The sequence below is a fragment of the Monodelphis domestica genome, chromosome 3, assembly GCF_027887165.1.
Source record: "Monodelphis domestica isolate mMonDom1 chromosome 3, mMonDom1.pri, whole genome shotgun sequence".
Classification (NCBI taxonomy): Eukaryota; Metazoa; Chordata; class Mammalia; order Didelphimorphia; family Didelphidae; genus Monodelphis; species Monodelphis domestica.
Window position 1 is genome coordinate 89,640,462 of NC_077229.1, and position 23,954 is coordinate 89,664,415.

The 23,954-nt window shown below is 41.8% G+C and overlaps 1 protein-coding gene across 2 annotated transcripts in view; it reads left to right on the top strand.

Moving 5' to 3' along the window:
* Window positions 1–8,881: 8,881 nt before the first annotated feature.
* HDGFL2 (HDGF like 2) overlaps window positions 8,882–23,954 on the top strand; it is a 29,752-nt gene continuing 14,679 nt past the window's right edge. Inside the window, exons 1-4 of one of the 2 annotated variants that reach the window (XM_007488920.2) lie at window positions 8,882–9,222; window positions 12,542–12,618; window positions 12,726–12,864; window positions 18,781–18,972. In XM_007488920.2, the coding sequence (XP_007488982.1) occupies window positions 9,151–9,222; window positions 12,542–12,618; window positions 12,726–12,864; window positions 18,781–18,972 (480 nt within the window). In that variant the 5' untranslated portion in view covers window positions 8,882–9,150. The remainder of the gene's footprint in view (window positions 9,223–12,541; window positions 12,619–12,725; window positions 12,865–18,780; window positions 18,973–23,954) is intronic. The other variant, XM_007488921.3, reaches the window with a different exon arrangement.

Below are 23,954 nucleotides of genomic sequence, written 5' to 3' on the forward strand. Positions count from 1 at the left end.
TGACCTGAGAGAGTTGAGGGAGGAATTGCTTGCTTTGGGTGGCTGGACAGAGGGGTGGGGCACGCAAAAAATGTCCTCTGGCACTGGGAAGACAGTTAATGGAACAGCTCCCCAATCTTTGCCAACCAGGATTTAGGGATTCAACTTCTGTATCCTAAAATGAGAGAGGCTGAACTTTAGGACCTCTAAATCCTCCCAGGGTTCTGTGATTTTATCAGCTCTATGCAGAGGCTCTCAAATCTAAACATCTAGCCTGATATTTCTCCTGAATTCATCACCCACTGCTTGCCTTACATCTCTACCCAGTGATCCCCTTTATCCAGTGATAGAGATCCTTTTAGAGACAGAGTGCCATGCTGTACCCCCCTCCCTCCCATAGACTGAGTGCTGTGCTGCTCTCCACATTACATACTGGGTACTCCCTGCCCCCATATCCCTTACCGCACACAGGGGAGGGAGAAATGGCTCCCATTTGGCTGCTGGGTAGAGGGGTGGGTGAAGTAAGGAATATTTTCAGCTAGTATAGAGAGGGGGAGGGGAGTAGTCCAAGCGCTCCCCTCCCCTCCAGCTCTGGTACCTATGAGCCACTGATCTTACCCCCATGCCCTCCCATTGGGTTGCTGGGCAGAGGAGTGGGGAATATGAAAAAAACAAACATCATCCAGTGCAGTGGAGAGCTTTGCCCCTCCCAAGTCCTTCTGCCTTTCTAGTAATGAACTCTGGGGTACCGGATGGGCAGGGGGGTGGTCGAGTGCCCACAGAGAGTGCTCTTTGTGCCATCTTTGGCACAAACTCATGCCCTAGGTTTGCCAACACTTCCCTAGTCAATTCAAGCTTTATATATCCCAAACTGAATTAATAAATTTGCCTTCCAAATTCATTAGTTCATTGATGGCACCACTATCATTCCAGTCACCCAGGCTCACAATTTTGGAGTCATCCTTAAGTTTTTCCTCTTCTGCAACCCCTCTATCCATTCAGTTGGTAGTATTATTGGATCTACCACCTCCTTTCCAATCACCCAGATTCTACCCTCAGTTGCTTATCTTCTCTCCTGGATTATTGAAATGCTTCCTATTTGGTATTCCTTTTATTGAACTCTCCCCTCATTCAAACCTATCAAACTGATGTTCCTAATTGCCTAGTTTCTGAATTTTTGCAACTACAAGCGATAGCTTTTCTCTTTCTGAGCAACAAAAATGAATTGATGTTGCTTACTACAGAATACAAACAGTCAGATTGAACTATCAGAGCCATCCTATGGAAAATATATACCTGGAGTTTCCTTGGATATTGTTGGAGACTCTATGCATGTGGTCTCAGTCCTTGGGCTTGGTGAGGATGAACTTAGCCATGTATTGTCTCAGCCCTGAAATGATGATGCAATTGCCTTATTGGCTGGTAAACTGAAGGAACTGATGACTCTAGAACCTTTGAAAAGAAGAGATGTTTTCCAGACTGTGTTCTTTCTTTGTCCAAGTGTCAGGTAATGTGGTGTCTCTAGACTTTCTAAGAGGGGGACAAGTGTGTCTGTAGGATTCCTCTGTCCAGTCACCACTCCCAGGGGGAGCAGGTATTCAGTGGGTTAAGCCTTAACCAGGACCTCTGGCTGCTTATTCTGTTCTGTTCCCCCTCCACCCCTGCCTCCCCCCAACATTGTGATTGAACATCATTCTCAAGGTATCAAGGCTTGGAGATGACTGTCAGTTTGAAAGACCTGGAGGTCTGGCTTGCATTGGTTTAGGGTTGACAGCTAAGGGGAAGGGTGCTTGGCAACTACTTCAGTGTTCTTGGAGCAGATAGTTGGAAAGAGAATTGACCTAAGTCTGGCCCATTTTATCAGAAAACATGAACTAGTACTTGTTTGGATGGTGTAGAACCAAGGTGAATTCTAAAATGGCTAATCAGCAGCATTGCTAATTGCTTCATGTTCTGATAAGGTTTAAGTATCAGCTTCCCAGGAGAGTATGATGAAAGCAATAAATTACTGCATCTTATTTCCAGTGGTTCTGTCAATGTGGGCTGTGAGTCTTTTGTGTCCCTTAGCATTTCTTTTGTGTGCAGGAAATAAATACACTTGACTGTACACTGAGTACCTTTACCACCCCACTCCTTTGGGGACACCTAGCCATCAGCCATAACTTAAACTTTAAATAACTTGTCCCCAGGGCACCTTCTGGGAGTTTAATAAGCCAAAGAATGAGAAAAAGGAGCCTAGCCTGCCTTTTCATTAGAGGCCAGGGTCCTCTAGGATTGAACCTGGCCACAGCATGCTCCTGGGTTCAGATGAAAGGAAATCCTTTAGGATAATGGAGTGAGTCTTCTCCTGCCCCTCTGGGCCCAATAGTGATTCCTTCAAAATGTCATTCATGCACACACAAACACACATACACATACACACACACACACACTTGTATATGTAACTATATTAATGTTTAAGATTCCCCCCCAATTAGGATCTTTGTGTATTTTGAAGTTATTCTCTCTATTTTAGCTCTCCTATTGTAGAATACTGGGTTGGGGAGGGGCAACCCATTAGTACCTCCATAAAGTCTTTGATGTTTTGCTCATGAAAACAACAGGAGGGTGGAACAGCTAGGTAGCTCAGTAGATAGGATGCCAGGCCTGGAGTCAAGAGGACCTGGGCTCAAATCTGGCCTCAGACCTTTCCTGGTTGTACGTAATCTTAGGCGAATCACTTAACCCTCTTTGCCTAGCTCTTGCCCTTCTGTCCTGGAGTTGATAACTAGGATAGGAAGTAAGGGTTTTAATAAGAAAAAGAGAAAATAATTCATGGTCATTCCACTGGCACTGGCAGGCATTTTAAGAGACAGAGTTCTCTTGAAAGATTCATGTCCATCCTGAAAGACTTATGGTGGGGAATACTATCCACCTCCAGAGAAAAAAACTGTTGGAGTTGTCTTTCACATCAGTGCATTTCTGGTTTTATTTTGGTGTTTTGGTGGTGTATGAGTTTGCTCAGTGACCAATATGGAAGCATGTTTTGCATGACAGTAAACAAAGATGTATAAAAAGATTCATGTACATTGCCAATTGGTTAACATCATTTAAGAATTAATCATTTTTTGCTTTCTTTTGCTTTTATCCCTAAAATCAGTTAAGCTCTCACCTCAATTATATCTTTCCAATTAACTATCCATCTATACCAACTAGCATTATAGATAAGACCCTCCACATCCCCCTTATTATCTAACCTTGAATAAATAGGAAAACACTGAAATCTTATCCTCTCATTTTCTTTGAGCTCCATGATCCCAAACATGGATTTGGAAGGAAAGGCAGCAGATAACACTCTGCTCCCCACCAATGACAACCTCAGAAGCCCTGAAAAGGAAGAAGCATTTCTTGCACATGATGGAGATGGAACATTTTTCAATACAAAAAGGAAAGGTAGGAAACCATCTTTGGGAGGAATTATCACACCATCACATCACCCCAATCCGAATAAGATTTGGAGGATGGCAGTGAAGAAAGTCCTTTCATAGATCTCTTTCAGATACATAATTCTTGTGTGTTGGCTTCCTTTTTTCCTCCCTAGTGCAGATGCTGGGTTACCAAAGAATCATTCATTTGGAGAGGCATTTGTTACCAGATGAAGGAACTGAATGTCTTGGAGAAACTGATCAAGTCTCATTTTGTAGTATCCTTTAATTCAAAAGCTCTCATTCCAATTGCTGCAGTGAGTGGCTATAATTTACCATGTCCTCCCCTACTCAAAAATTCAACATTACCATCTATTGTCACTAGGATAAAATGTAAATTCCGGAGTCTGGTATTTAAAGACTGGTATTTAAAGCTGACTCTCATCAATTTGTCCAAGTTTTTTTTTCTTTTAAATAATACTTCCTTTCACATGTTCCTTGCTTTAGCCAAACTGACTTGCTGTTCACTATACAAGATATTCCATTTCCTACCTCCATGCTTCTGCATGATTGTCTTCTATGTCTATAATCCACATTCAACACTTCCACCTTACCTCCTTTAAAGCATGGTTTAGGTGCTCTGTCCCACACAAAATTCCCGATTCCCCTAGTTGCTGGTACTGTCCCCCACTGAAAGTACTTTATATTTACATATCTGTGTATATGTTGTATCTTCTCAGTAGAGCTTCTGGATGGTGAGGATGGTTTTATTTTTGTCTTAGTATCTTCAGCGCCTACCACAGGGCTTGGCACACAACAGACACAATAATCTTTTGCTCAGTCAATCTGAATTATTCAAAAGAATTTCAAAAATATTTCTCAAATGCCTGCTAGTAGCTACCATTTAATATTTGTAAAGCACTTTCCTCACAATCCATGAAGTAGGTTAACACAATCCTCTTTAGTTTTAAAGATGAGGAAACTGAAGGTCATGTATAAGACAGGACTGAAAGATGTCTCCTGACTTCATGCCTAACAAGTATTGCATTACTCCACAATACCCCACAATGTAAAACACACTGCACTGGGAGCTATGCCAGCTACAAAGATGAAAAAGACTTTGTAACTACCTACAAGGAACTTACAATCTAGCAAGGATGGAGGGAGACTGGAGAAAGAATAAAACTTCTTATAAACATATACTGATGCACTAAGGGTGGAAGAGGGCTAAGAAGTCAGAGAAAAAGGAGTAGCTAGATGATACAGTGGATAAAGAGCCAGGTCGGGAGGACATGAGTTCAAACCTGATCTTGGACACTACTAGTTGGGTGAAACCCTGGGCAAGTTACTTAATCCTGTTTACCTGCCCCTTGCCCTTAAGTCTTAGTCTTCTACTAGGATAGAAAGTAAGGGTTTAAAGAAAATCAGAGAAGGAAGAGATAAGTATCGTTTTTCTTCTTACACCTGATAAGGACATAATTTCTTCTTGCCACAAGACAGTGTGCTGAAAAAGAAAAAAAAATTACTAGATGTAGGCTATTATCAGAAGACCTTTATAAAATTTTAAAACATCTAGAAGTATGAGTTACAATGAATACTGTATACTATCCCTATTGGCATTATCTCCTTCCTCATTGGAAAAACATTCCTTCAAGGAAATGACAAAAAGCTTTCAAGAAAAGGGTTTTTTAGTGGGGAGGTAAGCAGATGAACACTTTGATGTATACTTGGTGGAGCTGTGAAATAGCTCAACTAGTCTACATATTAAATTAGAATTATGCAAGAAAAGTGATTGAACTGTCCATACCCTTTGACCCAGTGATCTCACTCCTGGGCACATCCCAAAAGGAAGGCAAAAGCAGAAACAAAGTTCCAATATAGTAAGTCAAAAACAGAAACAAAGTTCTAATATATACCACTTTTTCATAGCTGCCTTCTTTAAGGTAACAAAGAACTGGAAACAAAGTGAATACCTCTCAATTGGGGAATGCCTGAAAGAAAACAACCTGTACAATATATGAAGGCAATGCATTATTACTGTGCAGTAAGAAATGAATATGGAAAACTCAAGAAATATGGAAAGGTTTATATGAACTGATGCATGGTGATAAGCAGAATCAAGAGAACAAGACTACACAATGACAACAATGGAAATGAAAAGATCATTAAAAGGAGGTTGAATGCCAAGCAATTGAAAAATCAATGGCAAATGCTAAGAACAGATGAAATGTATTAAGAGTCAAAGAATTCCTAGGACAGGATAAACTGACAAATGTGGGTTATTTGGGGTTTTCCTTTTTTTTTTTGTCATGAGAGAAGGTTCATGGTAGGGGGCAGGTTGAAGTGACTGTGACATGAAGAGAAAAGATATCAAGAAAATGTATTTTAAAAAAACATGAAAAGTTAGGAACTATTGATACCATTTATGATTTAGATGAAATTGCATATAAGATATAGGAGTTCATAATGATGGCTGTTCATCCTTTCACAGACGCAAAGAATCTCAGATTTCAGAGGACATCTAGTCTTTTTTTTTTTTTTAACACTTACCTTCTGTCTTGGAATCCATACAAGTATCAGTTCCAAGGCAGGAGAATAGTAAGGGCTAGGCAACTGAGATTAAATGAGTTGCCTAGGATCACACAGCCAGGAAGTATCTAGGATCAAATTTAAACCCAGGTCCTCCAGATTCCTGGCTTGGCTCTCTATCCACTGTGCTACCTAGCTGCCCCACACCATCTAGTTTTATACATAGCCAAAGCAGGTATTCTTTCCACAAAATTGGCCTCTGGAATAGAGATTTCCAGGAATAGGTAACCAATTTTTTTTTAACTTTTACTTTTTGCCTTAGTATCACTACTATGTATTGGCTCTGAGGTAGAAGAGCAGTAAGGGTGAGGCAATGAGAGTTAAGTGACTTGTCCAGGGTCACCAGCTAGGAGGTGCCTGAGGTCATATTTGAACTTAGGATCTCTCATAGTTGGGTTTGGCTCTCTATCCATTGAGCTGCCTAGTTGCTCCCCAACCAACTTCTTTTTGAGGTTACTTATTCTACTTTTGGAAAGTTTTAATTTTTTGAAACTTTTCTTCTGTTGTTTAGACTTTTAGTACTGCCTGATATTTTTTTTTCATTTTAATATATTTTATTTGATCATTTCCAAGCATTATTCGTTAAAGACATAGATCATTTTCTTTTCCTCCCCCCCACCCCCCATAGCCGACGCGTAAGTCCACTGGGCATTAGATGTTTTCTTGATTTGAACCCATTGCTTTGTTGATAGTATTTGCATTAGAGTGTTCATTTAAAGTCTATCCTCTGCCTGATATTTTTTGACCCCATGGACCACAGCAAACCTTCACTCTCTCAAAATTCTGTTCACGTTTATGTTCTTTGTTTCCATGACACTAATTCATCTCATCCTCAGCTGTCCCCTTTCCCTTTTCCAACATCAGGATCTTTTCCAATAAATCCAGTTTTTTCATTATGTGGCCAAAGTATTTAAATTCTAGCTCCAGTATTTGACCTTCCAGTGAAGAGTCTGAATTAATTTCTTTAAGTATTGATTGACTCCCTTTGCTGTCCAAGAGACATGCATGGCTATAGGAAAAAACATAGCTCTGACTAACTACATGGACCTTTGTTAGCAAGGTAATGTTTCTGCTTTTTCATTTGTTATCTAGATTTGCCATAGCTTCCTTAAGGAATATCTTTTAATCTCATAGCTGCAGTTATTGTCTGCAGTGATCTTTGAGCCCATGAATATAAAATTTGAATATAAAAATATTTCCATTTCTTCTCCCCTATTTGTCAGGAAGTAATGGGACCAGTTACCAAATTTGATTTTTTTTTTTTATGTTAAGCTTCAAACCAGCTTTTACACTCTCTTCTTTCATCCTCATCAATGGGCTTTTTAATTCTTCACTTTCTGTCCCTTACATTGAACCTAAATCTGTCCCTTTACAAATTCTTCCCTATTGCTTTGACTTTTGCCCTCTACGACTGACCATAAAAAAAAATTTTCACAATGAGACTTTGCTCTCTTTGGGCAAAAATCCTTAGTTCTTTCAACTTAGGAACTCATGGCATGTTTTTCAGATCTCTCACCATCCTAGCTGCCTTCCTCTGGATAGCTTTTGTTCAGTCCTGTACATCTCTTTGTGATCCCATTTGAGATTTCCTTGGCAAAGATACTGGAGTGGTTTGTCATTCCTTTTCCAGCTCATTTTGTTAATGACGAAACAGAGGCAAACAGGGTTAAATGACTTTCCTAGGGTCACACAACTAATGTCCAAGACCAGATTTGAACTCAGGAAGTTTCCCTGACTTCAGGCTCAGCAATCATTGTACTGTCTAGCTACTTTCCTCTGGATACCCTCTGGGAAAATAATATACCTGAGTCATTTTCCTGGCTGTTGTGAATAAAGCAATTTGTAGATTTTAAAGTAATGTAGAAATGTGATTTTTCAAATCCTCTTAAGCCCAATTCTATCTCAGCCTTCATAGCCCTCATTTCATCCCAACCATGAGTTCTGTATTAGTCTTTCAGGCTCCATAACTCTTCTTCCCTTTCAAGAACTATACAGCCAGTGCTGCTTTCTTTTTATTTTAACCCTTATATTTGGTCTTAGAATTGATAGGGATTTGAAGGGAGAAGAGCCATAAAGGTTAGACAGGTTGGGGTTAAGTAATTTCCCTGAAGTCACACAGCTAGGACAGTCAGGTGTCTGAGATCAAATTTGAACTCAGGTCCTCCAGAGTCCAGGCCTGGTGCTCCATCCATTATGCTACTTAGCTACCTCCAGTGCCCTCTACTTCTTAAAACTCTAGTTCCCACTCCCTCTTCTCCAGAGTTCCAGGCCTGGGCCCCCCTCCTCCAGAGCCTTGGGGTTCCCTTCTCTTGAGTTTGGGCCTGGGGTCTCTCCTTAAGAACTCTAGGGTTCCCTTCTCTAGAGTTCCAGGACTGAGATCCCCTTCTCCAGACCTGGGGTCTCTCCTCCAGAGGACTGGGTTCCCTTTCTCAGGAGTTCTAGACTTGGGGTCTCCAGAGCCTTAGGGGTCCCCTTCTCTGGAGTTCCAGACCTGGGGTGGCCTTCTCTAGAATCTCTCTCCAAAGCATTGGATTTCTTTTCTCCAGAGCTCCAGATCTGGGGTCTCTTTTCCAAGCCTAGGGTCCTATTCTCTAGAATAGGCGGGGGTCTCTCCTTCAGAGCCTTGGGGTACCCATCTCTTTTCTTTCCTACTCCCCAGCCTTTTCCTCATTCCGGGATACTCCCCTCGCCCTCCTTTACCTTTAATAACCCTCTCACTCTAGGCTGCCCCACACCTCTCCTCCACCGCCCCTACGACTTGGATCACGCCCCTCCATCCCCTTCCTCCTAACCAATCCCGTTAGCCCGCTCCGCTCCAGTCTCTTTCTCTATTGGCCTCTGCGCTTCTCTATCCCGCACGTGGCCCTGAGTTACAGAAACTGCAGCCCGTGGCCATGCGGGGGTGGGACATCCGGGGGACGGCAGGCCAATCGCACGTCTTGAGCCTGGCCGCCGCTTCAGCGGAGCTGTCCGTCGCCCTGCCCCCACGCCTCCCTCCCTCCCTTCCTCCTCCCCCACCCCTCCCTCCTGGGTTCGCCTCCAGCCTCCAGCCTTCTGCCGCCGCTGCCGCCCCGCCGCCGCCCGCGGCCTGGGCCTCTAGGCGGCCTCTCCTCCCTCCCGTCCCAGCCCTCCCCTCCCCACCCCGCCCGGCTTGGCCCGGCCCGGCCCGCCGCCCGCCATGCCGCACGCCTTCAAGCCCGGGGACCTGGTATTCGCCAAGATGAAGGGCTATCCGCACTGGCCCGCCCGGGTGAGGGGCGCGGGGCCGGGGGGTGGGGGCGGGCTTGGGGGTCATGGGGGGACCAGGGGCAGCGCAGGGGCGCGAGGGGCTTGGGGGGGACCTAGGGGGCTGCGCGGGGAGAGGAGGATTGGAGGGTCCAGGGGGACCCCTGGGATGGGCGGGGCTTAGAAAACTGACCAGGACCGCTCTTCTGGGGGTATGGGGGGAGCCGAGACCCCATTGGGAGAAGTGGAGGGGCCGGGCCGGGGGAAGCTCTGGGGCGAGGGTGGGTAGAAAGGATGGAGGGCTCGGGGAAGATGGAGAAGCCCGAGAACTGGGGCACCTTGGGGATCAGAGGGCTGTGGGGGAACCCTAGGGGATTCTGGGGTTGGGGGAGCTGGAACGCCCCAGGGTTAACTAATTTAGCCAAGGGAGCTGGGTATACTCGGAGACTTGGTAGAGAGGGACCTGAGAGAGACCTCAGCGTCGGATGGTGCTAAGGAAAGAACCCTGAATGGGTTCAGACACAAGTTCTGCTACTTGTGTGACCTTGGGCAAGTCCCTTTTCTCTCTCTGGGTCTGTTTACTCATTTTTAGAGTAAGAGGTTTGGACTAGATGGCCTTCAAGGTTTCTCTCTACTCAAAGTCTATATAATCTCTATGAACTGGGGGAACCCAGGGAATGAGGTAGCCTGAGAGATCCAGTCCCTGAGTCCAGAGGACTTATTAAAAGAGTGAGAATGGGAGAATTGGGTAGTAAGATAAGGATATTCCTATAGAATTGAGGGCTTGAGGGCTTTGAAGGAAATTAGGGGTACTGAGGAGTTTTGAGGGGGCCAAGGAACCAGGAGGATAAGCTTCCTTGAGGGCAGGGACTATTTTTTTGGTCTCTTTTTGTATCTCTAGTGCTTAGCACCATACCTGGCACATAGTAGGGGCTTAATAAGTATTTGTTGATTTGAAATGAATTTAATTAATGAAGAAAATGGAGGTGCTAGAAGGCCTATCTTCTAAAGGGTGGGTAACTTGGAGTGCTGAAGGATTTGGAGAAGACTATAAGAATTGGGTTGACATCTTGTGGCCTGTAGGAGCTAGAGTGGGGGGGGGGGGAATGGTACTGATGAAGGATGACACACCAAAGTAAGGGGAAGTGGCATTTGTTGTAGTTAGTGGGATTCTACAAGGATTCTAGAGTGGTTAACTGGTGTCAGGAAATCTAGGATGTGAAAAAGACAACCCTACAGAGTTGCTAAGGCAAGGCCTCTGTTGGATTTTAGGATATAATGAATCTCAGTTTTCTGCATCCCTAAAATGGGATTAGGCAGAAAGGCATCGAGTAGTGTTTGGAATGATGATATGGAAATACAGACAGGAAATATACTAGAATCCAAGTTAAATTTATTGGATGTCTGGAGCTAAGCATTTAGGGGCATTGGGATTCATAGATATATATAGGATAGAGTGAAGTAGTCTGGGATTTGTAGAGTTCATGGGAGTTTCAGGTTTAGAGGAACTGTTAAAATTTGCTTTGAATTGGCTAGATGGTAATGAGTCCGGAAATGGATGGATGCATGCTTCCTTTTTTTAAAAAATCTTATCTTTTGTCCTAACCACTCTTAAGACAGAAAAGCAAGTGACTTTTCTAGAGTCGTCACAAAATAAGTGTTGAGGCTAGATTGGAATCCATCTCCAGATCTGGCCCTAGAGCCACCTAGCTGCCCCAGATGAATGCTTCATATATATATATATATATATATATATATATATATATAGATACTACCTTAGGTTAATGCTTTTCACTGGTGTCTTGAAGGTTTTTGTGTAGAGAAGAATGCTTTGAAGGGAAGAGAATTCCTCATGTTTATGTGTTTAAAGGATGAGAAAAATTATAGAAAGGACAATAGTATATATACTCTCAAGGGGGGGGAGCTACCCTTTGATATATTTGAAAGACTTTAGAGATGAAGAAGGTGCTGAAAGGAGGCTGGCAGAATGTGCCAAGAGTTATAGATGGGAGGGATTATTGGTTCTGGAGCTGATGGGAGACCTATAGGGCATCTGGTTCAAGCTCTCATTTCAAAGATGAGGAACCAGAAATTCTCAAAGGTTAAATGATTTGTCCAAGGTCACGGGAGAAAGTGGCAGAACTAGAATTTGAACTCAAGTTTGTTGACTCAGAATCATTTATACCATCCTGGTTCCCCAAGTATCTAAGTGGATGATTAAATGAGCTAAATGAGATGTTCCTGGGGCCAGTAACAGTATGAATGGGACATGACAGGGAGCCAAGGAAATTGGAGGGGGCTGATAGAAGAGTGGTAGAAATAGGTTTGTGAGGCAAGGAAAATTAGAAAGGAATTGCTGGATTAGTCTAGGCTACTAGTGCTGATGCTAGTAACTACTGAATTCTAAGGGAGATGTGGAGAAATAACTTTACAGAAAATTTCCTTTACTTTCCTTATTCCTGTTGCCCACGGCAAGAACCCCTTTCATTTTCCTCCTCTACAAATTTCCTTTCACCCCCAAATATTTCCAGGCATCTGATTGGAAACTAAGAGGTCTTGCCATCTTCCTGTGGGGAGGTGACTGACAGCTATTTCAGCTCATAGGCCTGCAAAGAGAGGGTGGGACTTGGATACCAAAGTTCTTTCTCCTGGAGTCCACTCCCCTCTCCATCCTTTTTGCTTGATCTCTGCAGCTTGGGTTTCCTCTGGGGCCAACCCCCAGCCACACTATCCTCAGGGATCCCTATTATGGAATGTCCCTTTGAGGGGAGGGGCCAGGGTAAAAGGACTTGAGGAGTCCCCTGAAACCACACTTATCACCACCCCTGGCATTGGCTCCAAGAAAGGTATTTGACTTCTTGAAGGTGAAACATCTATATTGGGGATTCTGTTCCTAGTCCCTATATTTGGGGTGACATGAACTTATCTGGGGTGGGGGAAGTACAGTCCTCACGTTTGATCACTTAGCCTCTTGCTACTTTAATGACACCTTTCTTTTTTTTTTTAAACCCTTCCCTTCCCTCTTGGAGTCAATACTGTGTATTGGCTCCAAGGCAGAAGAGATTGGCTCCAAGGCAGAAGAGTGGTAAGGGCTAGGCAATGGGGGTCAAGTGACTTGCCCAGGGTCACACAGCTGGGAAGTGTCTGAGGTCAGATTTGAACCTAGGACCTCCCATCTCTAGGCCTGGCTCTCAATCCACTGAGCTACCCAGCTGCCCCCGACACCTTTCTTTTACCAAGATAACCTGGCATCTTTCTTGATCATCTCATACTTACAGTATTCACTTTGGGAGTGTGGAATGATGATGCTTATCACTTTTGACAATTCTTTCTTATTCTTGTAGATTGATGATATTGCAGATGGGGCAGTGAAACCCCCCCCAAACAAGTACCCCATCTTCTTCTTTGGCACTCATGAAACGTAAGTATCCCCCTCCTTCATCTGGTATGTTTGACATAGACCTTTCTTTGGTATTATGCTATGGTTCCTGGACTTATCTGCATCTGTCCTATTATTTATTTCTCTAGAGCCTTCCTGGGACCCAAGGACTTGTTCCCCTATGAGAAATACAAGGATAAGTATGGGAAACCCAACAAGAGAAAAGGTTTCAATGAAGGCCTATGGGAGATTCAGAATAACCCCCATGCCAGTTACAGTGCTCCTCCGGTGAGTACTTTCTCAGAAACTGATTTGTAGCTCTTTTCTGTTTCTTGGTCTCTGCTCAAGTGATGACTCAAAGAGAAGGTACCAGAACAGATTCTTCATTCTTTGACCAGTCACTCCCCAAACTATACCATGTCAAACCCAAGTAGCCCAAGATTTTAGAATTGTCCAGGTCAATCTGAGGGTCACCTTGCATTTGATTCTGGAGATGGTGACTGCTTACTTGACTGACAGAAAAGGGAGAGGAATGTATAAATCTTTGGCCCTAATTTAAGTGAAGTATCATAACTTTTGGAAACATCTTTTTCCCCCAAGAAAAGACAGCATGGTGTGGTGGGTAGACAAGGAGGCAAGAGATCTAGGTTTGAGTTCTCTCCCTGACAGCTAGCTAGGTGACTGAAGGCAAATCCACTTCTCTGGGTCTTAGTTTACTCATCTATAAAATGGAGACAATATATTTGCTACTTGTTGTGGGGAAAGTGATTTTTTTTTTGGCCCTTACTTTTCTGTCTTCTTAACAATTCTCGGACAGAAGGACAAAGGCTAGGCAATGGGAGTTAAGTGATTTGCCCAGGGTTACACAGTTAGGAAGTATTTGAGGCCAAATTTGAGCCCAAGTCCTCTTGACTCCAGGCCTGTCACTATCCCTTGAACTACCTAGCTGCCCCTGAGGGAAGTGCTTCTGAACATGTGAAGAACTTAGAGTGAGAGCTGTTGGGGTCTTTCTTCTTTCAGTTCCTCCAAAGAAATCAGACTTTGAAAGGGCCTGTGATCGGTTTTAGTGAAAGGATTTCCAGACCAAATAAAAGTGGCAGCAGGGATATCTGTCATCTGGAATACTACTGTACTGCAGTGTACTACCAGATGGCTAGTAGAGAAGAAGTTGGAGTATGTGGAGACAGGCAGGAGAAAGTAGGAGAGAATGGGGCTGGTCTTTTACTGGGGAGAGGATGAGTTGTTGATTCATTGTGTGGATGAGTTTTGCTCTTTGCCTTTGACCACTGCTTTAAAAAAATTCTATTGAGATTATTAATTTAATTTAAAATTTCAATTTAATTTTTATTGTTATGCAAGACACTTCCATATTGGTTTGACTACTGTTCTTGAGATTTATGCAGATAGATAAGGGGGTGTGGAAGCATGGCACAGACCTAAGTGGAGAACAAGAACCTGGCCTGAGAAAGACTTGGTAGGCTTTATGGGTAAATTAGGGGATAACAAGAATCATTCACAAGGGACAGGTGGAACCAGGAGCTTGTAGTTGAGGAACAGTAAAGCTATCATGGAAGGGAATGACAACTGGAAAGGTCTGAGGGAATACCCTGGAAATGTTTTTGATGCTTTTGGTCAAGGAAGTCCTCTGGGGTAGAGAGTGTCAGAACTCTGTTCTCTTTCTTTCAGGAATCTGTTTCATCTTTAAATTGTGTTTCCACAGGCCAAGCCCTGAATTTGACCACTTACCCCTCATAAACCTTTGGCAAATCCTTCCCTTTGGCCTCAGTTTCCTTATCTGTAAAATGTGGTGGTTGAACTAAAATGGTTAAATCCCCTTCTAAGGTCCTTGAGGCTAGAGGGTGATGCTTACCTGTTCCATATCTCTTGTTGGAAATCCACACACAGGGTTTGATTGGCTTGATCCCTCATGAGGGCAGTTTTTCTCTTCTGCATCTTTCAGTATTAGAAAGGCCTGGTATCTTTCTCCTTTATTGAACTACCAACCCCTTTTCCCATTGCTTTGCCAGATCTGGAATTTGGATAAACAGTTCAGAATGTGGTTGAGTTTCCACCAGCTCCCTTTCTGGCCCTGGCTCAGTTTCTCTGGTTACGTCCTCCCTATGCTGCTTCTCAGTGAATCATCAGCACCATTTAATATTTATTGGACACCCACAACATCCTGGCTACTACATAAAACAGACAAAATACAGGCCCTCGAGGAACTGGAATTAGGAAACACTGACCTGAAGGCTGCTCTTCAAGCCCAAACTGCTTTAACAGTGCTGAGCCACACTCATACCTCACAATGTGCACATTTCAAGTTTAAAATAAGTAGATTTCTCACCAATAAAGAGAGGTATGTGATTGACTTGTAGACTGGGGAAGAAGAGGCTGAGGACTGATGAGACCTCAGTTCATCTGCATGCTGTCACAGCTTCTCTTTTTCCCTAGAATAGCATCATGGTACAGCTAGGTGACTTAGTGGATAGAGTGAGGCCTGGAGATGGGAGGTTTGGGGTTCAGATTTAGTCTCAGATACTTCCTTACTGATTTTGGGCAAATCACTTAACCTCAATTTGCCTAGCTATTACTGATCTTCTGCCATAGAACTGATAATAGTTTCTAAGATAAGAGATAAGGGTTATTAAAAAAAAAACCAAAACAAAGAAAGGAAGCATTGTGTAGTGGCCTTGGAGGCAAAAGGTCTGTGCTTACAGTCTGTTGTTCTCATTTAGCAAAACTATTATTTTGGGCAAGTTGGTTCACTTTTCTCAGCTTCAGCTTCCTCATCTAAAAGATGGAGGATATGATCTTTAATACTGCCTGCCATACAGGATTGGGGTGCACTCTGTGGTACTTTATGATTGTTGTCATTATTGACATTTGAGAATCTTGAGTCTTGGGCGTGGCCACTTTTTGGTGCAACCTTCAGAAAGTCTTTCACTTATCCCCTTTATGTCCTTGTCTGTAAAATGGGAATAATAATACTTGTACTGCTTAACTAAGAGTGGTTGTTGTAGGGAAAATACTTGGCAAATGCATTCCAGAAATTTAGGCTCTTATATTATTTGGTACTTTGGTATTATTGGGAAGCAACAGGCCAAGGCTAAGGTTCAAGAAGGAGGGAACCATAGAAGGTAAGAGACATTGAAGAGGAGACAAAAAAATAGGGGACCATGTGTAAAATAATCATGTAGAAAGGGGTAGGTCCCCTGAGGCTCTGTTAGGGTAGGGTAGGCCATTGGTAAACCACTGTTTGCCTAGCCCTTGCCCTTCTATCTTAGAGTTGTTTCTAAGAAAATAAGAATAAAAAAAAAAGAAACCCAAAGCTCAGAAAACAAAGAGATTTTATTTGCAAAGAAACACCCTGGAGGTATAGAAAAAATCCTGCACTTAGTGCTTTATGATTTGAATCTCATGTACCATTCACCTTAGCAACCTGAACCTTAGTTACTTCACCTGTAAAATTTATTTCATACTTACACTTTGGACCTCACTGGATTGTGTGGGGAAAATATTTTATAAGCCTTTAATACTGTAGAAAAAAGTGAATTACTGTTATGTGTTCATTGCAAGGATTTATTCTCTCCAGCCTTTTAAGAGAGACATGATAGGATTGTAGCAATTAACTGTAATATGATTAGAGTAGCACTTTTCCTCCTCCATCACTCTAACTCAGCTCTTTGCAGAGGATAGGATAATTTATCATCTTTGGGAATGCTTGGAAGAAAGTAAAAGTTACTCTGCCTCCATGTCTGGCTTTTCCCCTTCTTTTCTCATGTTACATGTTGTAATTCTGATTCTTTTAAGATATCTTTTAAGAAAGTGCTAGAAATCAAGTGCCTATTTTATTTTATTGGTATTATTTTAGAGAATTTGAAGTTGATTATTTCTTGAGTCTTTTCCTGGTTCTCCTCAGTGCTGGTTATCATTTCACATGATCTAGGCTGGCAAACATTTAAGATATCAACATATGTTCCCTTCTATCTGATTATATGAATCCATTTAAAGGAGGTAATGAGATTCTAGCAGAAACTGCCTTGGGAGTCAGGGAGTCAGGGAGTCAGAGTTCTAGTCCAAGGTCTTACAATGATTTATATGACCTTTGGTCAGTCATTTAGCTGTCCATGTCTCAGTTTTCCTTTCTGAAAAATGGGGGATAATTCTACCCTACCTGTTTGATCACAGGAATGCTGCAAAAATAAATAATACTCATATTTTAATTGTGCTTTATAGTTTACAAAATACTTAGTTTATAATTACCTGATGAATATTATCTTTATTTTGCTGATGAGGAAACCAGTAAAGTGGCTAGAAAGTGGTGAATTAGAACCCAAATTCCAATCTTTTTGAAGGCCTCTTTTTAAAATTAAACAATATGTATAATTTTATTTTTGAAACTGTTACATCCTGTCTTAGTATTGAATCTTTTTTGTTTTTAACTTTTACCTTCTTTCTTAGAATCAGTGCTTTTTATTGGTTCTAAGCCAGACAGCAATAAGGGCCTGGGGTTTACGTGACTTACCTGGGATGACATTGCTAGGAAGTATCTGAAGTCAGATTTGAACCCAGGATTCTCCACTTCCAGTTTGGCTAATTTCTGTGGCACCTAGCTTTCTCTGTCCGTTTTCTTCCCATTGTACTTCATTGAAATTAAGTTAGAAGTGAAAAACTGAAAAGCTTATAAGCTGAAAGGAAAGTAGTATCAATGTTAGAGTAGTAGCCAGATGTAAACCAAACTCCATTCCTGTGACTTTGTGCAATATTGGGAAGATCTCAGGTCCACAGTTTTACTCTGTACAAGTATATTTAGCTCAGTAAAGTTTTATTTAATGCTTACTATTGTACAATACATAAAATGAGGATTATTAATAACTGCTCCCCCCTATGTAACTGGGGTGTCATAAAAAGAAAAAAAATGACTTTACAGCTCTCTGGAGGAAAGGTGTGACACCAACTCACAGTGACAGCATTATTATTCTATCTTGGTTTGTTAGACTTTGGGCTTGACCTACTTAGAATTATTCTTTCAAGTCTTGTCAAAAATGATTTGGGATGGGGTAGCTGGGTAGCTCAGTGGATTGAGAGCCAGGCCTAGAGAATAGGAAGTTCTAGGTTCACCTCTAGCCTTAGACACTTCCTAGCTATATGACCCTGGGCAAATCACTTAATCCTATTCTTTTCTTTTTTGACTTGGAACCAATATAAAATATTGATTCTAAGATAGAAGGTAGGGGTTAAAAAAAAGTGTTATAGAAGTCATATGGCATTGACCAAGAGCTGTAGGCCATTACAACCCAAAAGAGTGGCGACCTTTATTAAATCTTCAATTAATTTTTAAAGAATCCTTACCTTCTGGGAGCAATTAGGTGGCTCAGTGGATTGAGAACCAGGCCTAGAGATGGAAGGCCCCAGACACTTCCTAGCTATGTGACCCAGGGCAAGTCATTTAACCCTCATTTGCCTAGCCTTTACTGCCCTTCTCTCTTGAAACCAATACACAGTATTGATTCTAAGATGGGAAGTAAGGGTTTAAAAAAAATCTTTACCTTCTGTCTTAGTAAAATTTCTAAGACAGAAGAGTGATAAGGTCTAGGCAATATGGGTTAAGTGACTTGCCCCAGGGTTTACACAGCTAGGAAGTGTCTGAGACTAGATTTGAACCTGGGACCTCCCATCTCTAGACTTGGCTCTCAATCCAGTGAACCATCTAATTGCTCCAGTCTTCAGTACATTTTGACTTCCCATAAAATGGAGATAATCTCTTACATTATTGTTTTTAATAAATAGAAATTGTTTTGGTGCTTCTATCATTGAAATGCATTTAATAGTTTTTAATGGAGCCCTTGAGAAAGACCAAGGGTTTTTTTAAAAGGTGAAATATTGGGGAGGGGAGGAGAAAGGGAGATGGGGAGCCAGCAGTGAGTGCTAAGGCTTCAATGATGCCATCTGGGTGGATGAGTTCTGAATTTGTATCTCCAGCCCTGACTTTCCCTTAAGGCCTAGTCATCTATTTCCAGCTGCCTGCTATACATCTTGAGAGAGTTGAAAGAGAAATTTCTTGGCTGCTTTGATTTTCCTTGATTCCAAGCATTTGCACCCATTTTTTGTCTGTTGTCTTCTATTCCTGTGAGGGCATTGGGCAAGTCTTTCTTTGAGCAACAAGTGTCCTCAAACCTTATGGTCTGTGTCTCTGCCCTTTAGCCTGTGAGTTCTTCTGATAGTGAAGTCCCTGAGAATGATCCGATGGCTGGGAGTGATGCTGAAGATGAGGCAGGGCTCATGGCTGTTGCAGCAGTGACAGCGGCCAGTGCCAGTGAGAAGATGGAAAGTGACGAAGAGTCTGACAAGGGCAGTGAACACAGTGGGATAAAGCGGAAAGCACCACCATTAAAAGTAGGTATGGGGTAAGCTGAGCCTGGACCCCAGGCCCTTGGGGATGGAGAGGGGAGAGACAGCAGAAGAGGGGAGGCTGAGGGAGGGTCACCAAGGGCCACGGAGCCTGAGACCTTAGCCCTAAGCAAGCCATTCTCCCTGTCTGGGTCTTTTTCCCCCCCCTTTTTCCCCCTGTTTGTCAGGTGAGGAGTTTTGATTCAGGAAAGACTCAAGTTCAGATCTCAACTCTACTTGTTAAGCTTGTGTAAGCTTGGGGAGCCATTTAACTTTCCTGAGCCTTAACTTCTTCATCTGGAAAAGGGGGATAATAACAACTTGCTTGAAATTATTACTTCATTCAAGGTGTTGAGAACATCAAATAAGAATTTACATCATGAGCTTTGCAAACTTGAGAGTGCTATGTAAACCTTAGTTGTTATTTTAGTGCTAATGTCCTCAGACTTTATCAGTCATTTAAGATAATGTAACCATTTAATGAGAGGCCCTGTCTTCAAGGAATTGTCATCGTGATTCTTTGATAAAGAGAGAAATCCATGTGGAATATGAATCTGTCCACTTTGCCTGTCAGTACAATTTTTTTTAAACCTTTACCATCTGTATTAGTTCTAAGACAGAAAAGTGGCAAGAGCTAGGTAATTGGGGTTAAGTGACTTGCCCCCAGCAAGGAAGTATTTGAGACCAAATCTGAACCCCAAACCTCCCAACTCTAGACCTGGCACTCTCTCAACTGCTATATACTTGCCCTCTCAGTTCATTTTTTAAATATTTAGGTCATCTTTCTGGGGCGAAGTGTGAGGGAAAACACTCCTGTCCAATGTTTCAGGTCAGGTTTCTTTAAAGCAAAACGAGTGTGCCAAGGTGTCCAAGTTAAAATTTTATTACTTTTATCCAGTTTCTCAAGCAATCAAGGCTTTTATTTATTGGTCTTTTGGAAAAGATTGCTATTCAGTGGGTTGCCTGATCCCTTCTTTTCCTCTTATGCTAGATTCTTAGAAAAAAACCAGATGGGGTGAGAGGTAGGAGGGGAAATTCCTGCATAACTAGTATATAGCACTTTATGGTTGGCAAGGTGCTTTGTATACCTTTTCTGATTTTATTCTCACAATAAGCCTATGGGATGGGGAGTTTAAATATTATCTTTATTTTATAGATCAGACATCTGAGGATGTGAGGAATTTACTATTTTTCTTAAGTCTTCTAAGTGGTAGAGGTGGGACTTGAATTCAGGACTCCTAGAGCTCTTCAGAAATTATTTAATTATTATTGATACATTTTGTTTTGAGGCAACAGGCACTGCCTGCAAACACCTAAGCAATCCCAGGTACATTCTCTTAAAACAGTTAAACAGAAGCATTTGTCTCAATGACTGCGCTGATGGTGTATCCTAGTCTCACTTCTTGTAGTTTGTTCAGTTAATCATCAGGCATTTTTTAAATGCCTTCTAGGTGCCAGGCATTTGCCAGATGCTAAGCATAGAAAAATCAAAGTGAATAGACCCTGCCTTCAAGTAGTTCATATTTTTTTTGGGTGGAAACAGCATGTAACTATGTGAGTCAATACAACAGAGTGGGAGGCACTGGCAGCTTGAGGAGATCAGGAAAGGACTATTGGAGGAGGTTCCTCTGAAGCCATTGTGAAGGCAGCTGGGGATTCAAAAAGGCCAAGGAGTCCAAGAGGGAGTGCATTCCAGGCATCAGTGGGGTGATGGAATGTCACACACGAGGAATAGCAGGGAGGCAAGTTTGTCTGGAATTCATGAGGGCATTAATGTGTTTTCAGCCTAGAAAGGTAAACTGGAGGCAGGTTGTTAAGAACTTTAAAAAATGTTATTGATATATTTTTGTTTTTACATCACTTCAGTTTCCCAATTTATATCTTCCTTCTCCTCTTTCCAGAGGGTCATCTCAACAAAGAATTAAAAAGAGAAGGAAAAGTTTTAAGGAAAGCAAACAACATATTGAAAAAGTCTGTGATTTATGCCCACAGACTCTCACCTCTGCAAAGAAGTAGAGGCAAGTGGGTAAAAGGCTTTAAATGCCAATCAGAGAAGTTTGTTATATTTATTCCAGAGTGGGGATTCTTTGAGATCAATAAAATTTAAAAAATGTTAACTATCTCAATAGAATTAGTTTTATTTGTAATTCTATGCATTTTATGCATTTAAAAACATTAATCTGAGGGAGCAGCTGGGTGACTGAGTGGATTGAGAGCCAGGCCTAGAGATGGGAGGTCCTAGGTTCAAATCTGACTTCAGACACTTCCTAGCTGTGTGACCCTGGGCAAGTCACTTCACCCCCATTGCCTAGCCCTTATTGTTCTTCTGCCTTGGAACCCAATACACAGTATTGATTCTAAGATGGAAGGTAAGGGTTTAAAACAAACAAACAAACAAAATATTGGTCTGAGAAAGGGGCTGTAGACTTTAACAGATTAGGCCCCCAAAAGGCCTAGAACCCACAAAAAGTTTAGAACCCCTGTTCTAGAGGCAACAGGGAGCTGTTGGAACTTTTTGACTAGGGGAGCAACATAGTCAGTTTGGCATACATATGGAGGTTCGACTGGAGAAAGGGGACCACCTTGATGCAGAAAAATCAATTAGTACCCCAGGTGAGAAGTGATGAGTACTTTAGGGAGTAGAATTGATAAAATTGGACAATCGATTGAATGTGTGTAATGAGGTAGAATAAAGAGTTCTGTATAACTCTGAGATTGAAGGCTTGGAAGGATAGAGGGACTTTAACACAAACTGGGAAATTAGGAAGAAGGTAGGTTTGAGGGGAAATATCATTTTTTTGTCAAACTGAGTTTGATGTTCCTCTGGGACATCCATCTAATTGGAAAGATGCAAAAGGCAGGTAGAGATTCACAACTAGAGCTTATGAGAGAGATATATACACATATAAATTTGGTTGTGGTTTATGTAGAAATAAATAATAAGACCCTATGAGAAATTGTGAATTGAGAGTAGACTAGAACTGACAAGAGTTTCTGGTACCTCTGTGCATGAGAAATAATCTACCAGAGATGGAGAAATGGTAGCCACTTAGAAGTAGGAGTTGTGAAAAATTAGAGCAGAGAATATATCTGGGGAGGAGAGGGCACTTAATTATATTAAATGCTACAGAAAGGTCAAGAATTAGTTAATCACTCAGAAAGCATTTAAGAGCCTAATAGTTTCCCCATTTCATTCTCCATATAGGCTATTCCAAACTTCTTTTTCTTCTTTGAACTTTCTATACCTCATTTCCACCTTCTCCTATGCTTCTCCTTCCCTTAAGGAATTTTTCTCTTATTTTATTGAGAAAATTGAAGTTATTCTTTGTGAGCTTCAACTTCTGTTCTCTACTTAGCACAATGCCTGGCACATAGTAAGTGCTTAATAAATGTTTATTGATTATTGGTATTTCCTAGGATTCCAACAAAGTTATGGCTCTTTTTTTGCCTGGACCAAACCTTCTGCTTGTGCATATAGTCTGTAATTATCATTATCAACAAACATTTATTAAGTGCTTGCTGTGTGCCAGGCAGTGTTCTAAGTGTTGGGGCTACCAAGAAAGACAAAAGACAGTACCTGCCCTCAAGGAACTTCCATTTTAAAGGGGAAATCATTGTGCAGACAACTGTGTGCTTAAAGACACATAGAAATTGAATAAGTTTATATATGTGTGTGTATATATACTCCCAAAATGGGAGATGAACTCAGAGGGAAGGTACTAGGATTGACAGTGAAAAGAGACCAAGAAAAGCTTCTTGCAGAAGGTTTTCTTTGAGCTAAGTTTCAAAGATGTGGAAGAAGAGAATTTAAAGTATGAGGGACAACCAGTGAAAAGGCAAAGAATTAGATGATAGGGTATCTGGTTTGAGGAAGAGGAAGAAGGTTAACATTTCTAGATCATAGTGTGTAGAAATACTGAAAAGATAGGAAAGGGCCAGGTTATGAAGAACATTACAAGCTAAACAGCAGATTTATATTTGATCAAGGTAAAAGGGAGCCATTGGAGTTTGTTGAATTGTTTGTGTGTGTAAGTGTGTATAACATGTTCAGATCCCATGCTTTAGGAAGATTAATTTGGCAGCTTAGGGGAGGATGGACTGGAATGGGGAGAGAATCAAGGTAGGGAGACCATCTAGCTGGCTGTTGTAATAGTCCAGGAATGAGATGATGAGGTCCTGCACCAGAGTAGTTGCTTGTGGAGAGAAAGTGTGTATATGAGAGATGTTGGGAAGTCCTAATATTTAGCAGCAGATTGACTGCATGGGCTGAATGAGGAGATGAAGATAACGATGACATGTTGGATGTTAGCCTGGGTGACTAGAAGTATTTGTGGTGCCCTTAATAGGATTAGGGAGGCCTTTAGGAAAAAGATCCATTTTGGTTATCTTGTGTTTGAGTTGTCGCTAGGAAATCAAATTTGAGAGGTCCAGTAGTCCATTGATAATGCAAGATTGGATATCAGGAGGTCAGGAATTTGGTAAGGGCTGGATGACAAGATCTCATTATCTGCATAGAGATTACAATTGAATCCATGGGAACTGATGAGCTCACCAAGCAATATATTATAGAGGGGAGAAAGAAGAGGACCAAGGTCAGACCCTTGGGAGATACTCATAGTAGGCATAACCTAGATGAAGAATCCAACAAAGGATTCTGAGGAGTGGTTGAATAGGTAGGAGGAAAACTGGAAGAGAATAAAATCACAAAAACATAGAAAAAAGAGAATATCAAGGAAAAAGAGGGTGACAGAAGGATGAGAACTGGGGCAGGTGGCTCATTGAATAGAGCACCAGTGAGATGGGGGGTCCTGGGTTGAAATATGGCCTCAGACACTTCCTAGGTGGGTGACCCTAGGCAAGGTACTTCACTCCTATTGTCTAGTCCTCACTGCTCTTCTGCCTTGGAGCCAATAGACAGTACTGACTGTAAGACAGAAGGCAAGGGTTAATTAAAAAAAATTTTTTTTTAATTTCAATTTTTCAATTTT